General features: G+C 46.5%; 1 protein-coding gene across 1 annotated transcript; it reads right to left on the bottom strand.

Annotated features, from left to right (window-relative positions):
* Positions 1–1,634: 1,634 nt before the first annotated feature.
* On the bottom strand, positions 1,635–4,499 carry LOC136118586 (melanoma antigen preferentially expressed in tumors-like). Its single transcript, XM_065871849.1, has 3 exons — positions 4,213–4,499; positions 3,207–3,779; positions 1,635–2,193 (listed from the first exon to the last, which is right to left on the bottom strand). Exons 1-3 carry the CDS (start codon positions 4,497–4,499, stop codon positions 1,635–1,637), a joined length of 1,419 nt encoding a protein of 472 aa, XP_065727921.1.
* Between the last annotated feature and the right edge of the window lie 965 nt (positions 4,500–5,464).

The raw sequence follows: 5,464 nt of genomic DNA, 5'->3' as shown, positions 1-5,464 counted from the left end.
CAGTGTATGTTCGAGAATTATAACAAATGTATTCCTGTGGTGGAGACGCCAATAGTGTGGCTGTGCACGTATAGGGGCAGCAGTTAGATGGGAACTCTCGGTACTTCCTGCTCAGCTTTACTATGAATCTAAAACTGCTCTGAAAAATAAAGTCTACTTTAAAAACTATAACTGTAATCCTTCCAGCTCTAAAATTTGATTATTCTAAATATTTTTAAGGGAGAAAAATAATCCGTGTTCATTGATTTTTAAAATCGGTTTTAAAATCCTATTTGTTTTGAGGCTCCAAACCAAATAAAACATTTTTTTAAATCCACATCTATTCTTTAAAAGTACTAAATATTTTTTATAATTTTAAAATGACACATATCTTTAACAGATAGATCACAGCCCAATGATTTAGTCAACTGACATTTACATAGCAGCAGGGTTTTGGTTTGTTTTTTGTGTTTTTAAAAAAATTAATTAATTTATTATTTATTTTTTAGATGTTGGGGGTAGGAGTTTATTAATTAATTTATTTATTTTTGCTGTGTTGCGTCTTCGTTTCCATGTGAGGGCAAGCGGGGGCCACTCTTCATCGCCGTGCACGGGCCTCTCACTATCGCGGCCTCTCTCGTTGCGGAGCACAGGCCCCAGACGCGCAGGCTCAGTAGTTGTAGTTGTGGCTCACGGACCTAGTTGCTCCGCGGCATGTGGGATCCTCCCAGACCAGGGCTCGAACCCGTGTCCCCTGCATTAGCAGGCAGATTCTCAACCACTGCGCCATCAGGGAAGCCCTAATTTATTTTTTTAATACTGAACTGTAGAGTCCTGCTTACCAAACTAATTTTTATCCTCTGGTCTGATCTACCAACAGGTGGCCTAGGAGACCTGAGGCTCAGAATGTCTATCACAAGAGATGACTCTGATCTCTCTTATGCCCTCCCCACGCCCTTCCTGCCCTGGCTGAGACATATGGACCCACAAGGAGAACCATGAGGGCTGCTCATATCCAGGGTCATGGTCTGAATGAGCAGTGAGGGCCCTGCCAAGAACTCTCATTCCAGTGGCTCATTGACCACTGAGTATGTTCGCCTTTGTGTGTATTAACCTACTGAGCAGCCACAGAAATAAGGATGGAAGAAAGAGATGCCCCAGACAGAATAAAGAACTTGCTCGAATGGTAACGTTTCAGATCACAGACAACTCAGTGCCTTTTTTTTTTTTTTCCCCATCAGTAACCAGGAGTTTGCTGAGTTATAAACTGAGAAAGCTGAATAATACGTCATGGAGGGCAGCAGTCAGTTTACACTGAGGGTCTCTTTATTTCTGACCATTTCTTTACAAAATCCACCCAGGGAGAGCTCCAACATATGTGTCTCAAGCCCGAATCCACCTAAAGAAACTTAGATTCATATTTCTGACTCTATAGGACACATGTCCGCTAAAGGCCTATTACCTGTCAGAGTTAACTTTTCCCTCTGCAATCCTGCACCCTCGCTTAATCACGTTTTCTTTTCACATTTACATTGAGCAGATATCTGAAACCCTGGGTCTCTTTTCCCTTTACGATTCAACTATGTCCTAGATTTCAATTTCCAAGTGCTCAGAAGAAAGCTTTTGACAGATGCACCCAAGTAGTTAGGGGGATTTCAGCGGTATACGATGGGCTGGGGATGAGAGAATGTGTTATCTCCACAGTGCAGACAGGGGCTGGAACTAATCCAAATGATCCTGGGACGTCCTAAGACTCTCAGAATCTCAAACAGTTCAGCCCGACACTGTGCAAGTCTCCCAGGTTGGAGGATTCGCTGAGAGCTGTAACTCTCCTGAGGGACAGGATACAGCTCTTGACTTAAACTGGGCAGCCCGGAGGTGTGTCGCAGCAGCTTCTCCATGACGGCCATGGAGATGAGGTTTCCACGCAGGCTAAAGAACATGAGCTGGGAGCAGCGGCTCAGGGGCTGCAGGATGGTCTCGAGGTGAGAGTCCATGATCCCACATTGCTCTAAATACAGTTCCTGGAGGGTGGCTGCAACTTTCTCCAACAGAACCGGGAGGAGCTCAGGACTAGAGTAGGTCAGGGTGATGCCACTCAGATCCAGGCCCTTTAGCTGACTGATGTTCGGACACTGGGACAGATGGCTCAAGTCTGAATCCGAAAGGAGGCAGTGAGTTATCGCAAGGTTGTCCAAGGGGGTTGTCAGACACCTGGGGAGAAAAAGAGGAATTATGTCTTAGAAACTGGGGTGGAAAGTGAACTTAAGGTGGGAGACAAGTGATCTGCCCCAGGTTAAGTTTGGTCTCACCATCTGATAATGATCAATACCCAGAATGCACAGTCTCATTTTATCCTGAGTTCTTTCACCTTCTTTGTGTGACTGGATCAAGTCCACAGAACATTGAAAGCTCTCTTTCCTCATCTGCTAAAAGGGTACAACATACCCCACTTTCTTTTGAGGATGAATGAAGATAACGGAATGCACTAGAACATGCTCAGCGGAGAGCCTGACACCATGTGTCAATCAAGAGTGGGCATCACTGAATTTTAATAGTAAGTGACATCCCTAAAATTCTTCCTACTCAGGCTTCCTTCAGCCCATGCTTGGGCCACAGGCACCCATAACTCAGGCCAGGTGAGGCTTCTGGGTAACATGCATAGTGGACCAACATGGGCAAGATCTCACAACATCAGCTGGGGTTGCCGGTCTACAGGGTCTTAGTTACATCCTTGCATCATCTGCAAACCATCTTCCAATTTTTATTATCCCTTTGGCTCCTGCTCTATTACCATCATCTCCAGAATCACGCATTTTCCATATATTAAGTACCTTATCTGGAGCAAAAAACAACCTTTTACAGACAGGGAATCTGAGACAGGCTCAACGTGGTCACAGAACTGATGAGCACAGAGCTTCCATTTAGAAATGTTCAGGCCTGATGGAGTTTTCATTCTTTAAGGCCCCCTATTTTCCTAAGTCATCTAAACAAAGATATCTCTTCCTAAAGAAGAAATCACATACTCACACCCACTAGATCCTAACCTCTAGTCTATATCTTCCTAGCATGGTGTCCCTTTCCAGAGCCCCTATCCCAGTTTGGGTCCCTACCTTGATTTGTATGGTTATGTGATACCACACTTCAGGATAGAGCAGCAAAGCGGACAGTGTGTTTCACGTTCTAGTGTTGTGTCCATCATTACCTGGTCAGTGGTGCACTCTCACCTGAGCATCTCATCCAGACAGCCTTCAAGGAAGGAGGGAGATTCCATGCAGAGATCCCGGAGGTGGTGCAGCCTGAGGAACTGAGAGGTAATTTGGACAACGTGCTGCTGTTCCTGCTCGTCAAGTGCAGAGACGTGGATGTGGGAGAGAAGGAGTCTCCGCACGTTACCCATCTGGCCCAGGAGAGGAGCAAACACGGCCAGGGTGGACAGATGCCAGGTGGAGTTCACTTGCACCTCCTGGATACAGTCCAGTTGCACCCTGCTCAGGACCTTCATAATATTTTCCATGGACATTGAAAGTATCTTCAGCTTCTTACAGCACAGGTGTACGGAAGCTTTCCTCTCCTCCACCCACCTGATGAGGTAGGTGAGGAATCTATCCATGGTCCTTTCTTTGAGGTGAAGTTCTATGAACACCACCACGGGAGTCAAGGACTGCTCTGCCCTTGACCTGTCCTCAGCCACTGGTGCCATCAGAGTGCTTGAGTACCCATGGGCCCCATCTCCACACCACTTTCTCCAGAAGTCTTGTCCAGTATGCCTTAAATCCAACACCCGCAGTTTGCACCTCCTGTGGGGGAAACAGCAGATTGGCAGCGATGGTTTAAGAGCCACACATAATGAAACCACAGTCTCAGCATTTAGGCAGCACTCATTTCCCACCTGAGCTTTTACTTCTCATCCCTGACATCACCTGTTGCCTTGCCCTCTTCTTCCCTCTCTGCCTCACCTTCCTCCATCTTGTTTCCCCTTCCATCCTTCCTGGTTCTCCACTTCTAGTACCTTAAGCATCACTAGAAAGATGTGGGGACGTGTTCCTTCAGGTGCCCTTTCATCTTAGGTACTCCTACATTTCTGGAACTCAGCAATGGCCAAGGCCTCTGAGCCTCTTCATTTGGCATCATCAGAAGCCTCTAGTCCATCAACCGGCCATCCACTCTTATGACACCAGCTGCCTCTCAAGGATGTCTAGGACTCTACCAGGATACCTGGATCAGACTCACCTGGGGCGATCCTGCTGGGCAACTAGGACATCAATACCATCCAACACTGCTTGTAAGGTCCCCCGGTGAGGCGTCTGCATCAGACCCCCTAGAGGCAGGCGGACAAAGGGCCAGGCTTGCACCATGGCCTTCAGGGCCTCACTGTGTCTCCCACAGAAGGCCAAAATGAACAGTGGTGGGAAGAGTTCGGTGGGCAGATACTCCAAAATGGAGATGACCGAGGTCTCATCCCTCAGCAGGCTCATTCCCGCCAGGCCCAGGAGTCTGAGTGGGTTCCAGGCACTCATGCCGACTCTGCTCCAAAAGGAATCCTGTGGAAACTTGCAGGGAACAAGGCATCTTTCTCAGTCAAGCATGAACACCCCTTAATCCGTCTTCTCACCCTGCAGAGGAACAAACTCATAGCCCAATCACTGCTCCCACAGTAGTGGAAGAGCCTCTGTTTAGCAGAATTCTACTCTAGTCTCTGTGGGCACAAATCCATAACGCTGCCTCTACAGGAACCAGAGCAAGCCTCCTTCCAAGGAGGTAGAAAACCAACGACTTGCCCATTCATTTCCATTCACTGCTTTGCTCAATTGTATTGCACTGGGAAGTGGGTAACATGAGCCTGAAGGCTGACCCTAATCTTTTTGGTGAAAACTTTTATAAAATCGCTTAGGTCCCTAAAACTATGGGGATAAGAGCCTTATGTGGCCCAACACAGCCTCCATCCACAATTCCCACTGTTAACTTGGGCTGGAAAAGACGAAGGACATACGCCTAAAATGAGCGCTCTTTTGTGTACAGACTAAATATTTTAAATGTCAAGAAATAAAATTCTAAACAGTTAGATGTTTTCATTAAAAGGAAAATCTTCTTGGTTAAGATAATTAAAAATGATATAAACCAAAGGACAAATCAAAATGTTGAGAGTGAGGCAAAACTACACTGAGAGGCAAAACCAAAGCATTAAATTTGTTCATCAGAAAAGAAATAACTAAAGAAACCACTCTCCCTGCCATCCTGAGCTACGTGGCACAATTCAAGACCAGCTGACCATACCTAAGAGGAGAGTGTCCTTAACTGAGGTCTATAACTTACCAGCTCTGATGTGGTTGGCAGGGTGCTCAGTCCTAAGACCGGGTGGAGAACCCAGACAGTGACTCCAGAGGAAGAAGTTTCTGCATCTCTTCTTTGATGCCTGAGGCTTTTATAGGCCTTTCTAGTCACGTCTTCCCCATTTCCAACTACTAACAACCAATCAGAAAGC

The sequence above is a fragment of the Phocoena phocoena genome, chromosome 1, assembly GCF_963924675.1.
Source record: "Phocoena phocoena chromosome 1, mPhoPho1.1, whole genome shotgun sequence".
Taxonomy (NCBI): Eukaryota; Metazoa; Chordata; class Mammalia; order Artiodactyla; family Phocoenidae; genus Phocoena; species Phocoena phocoena.
Note: the sequence above shows the minus strand (reverse complement) of the source record. Positions and strands in the feature narration are given on the sequence as shown.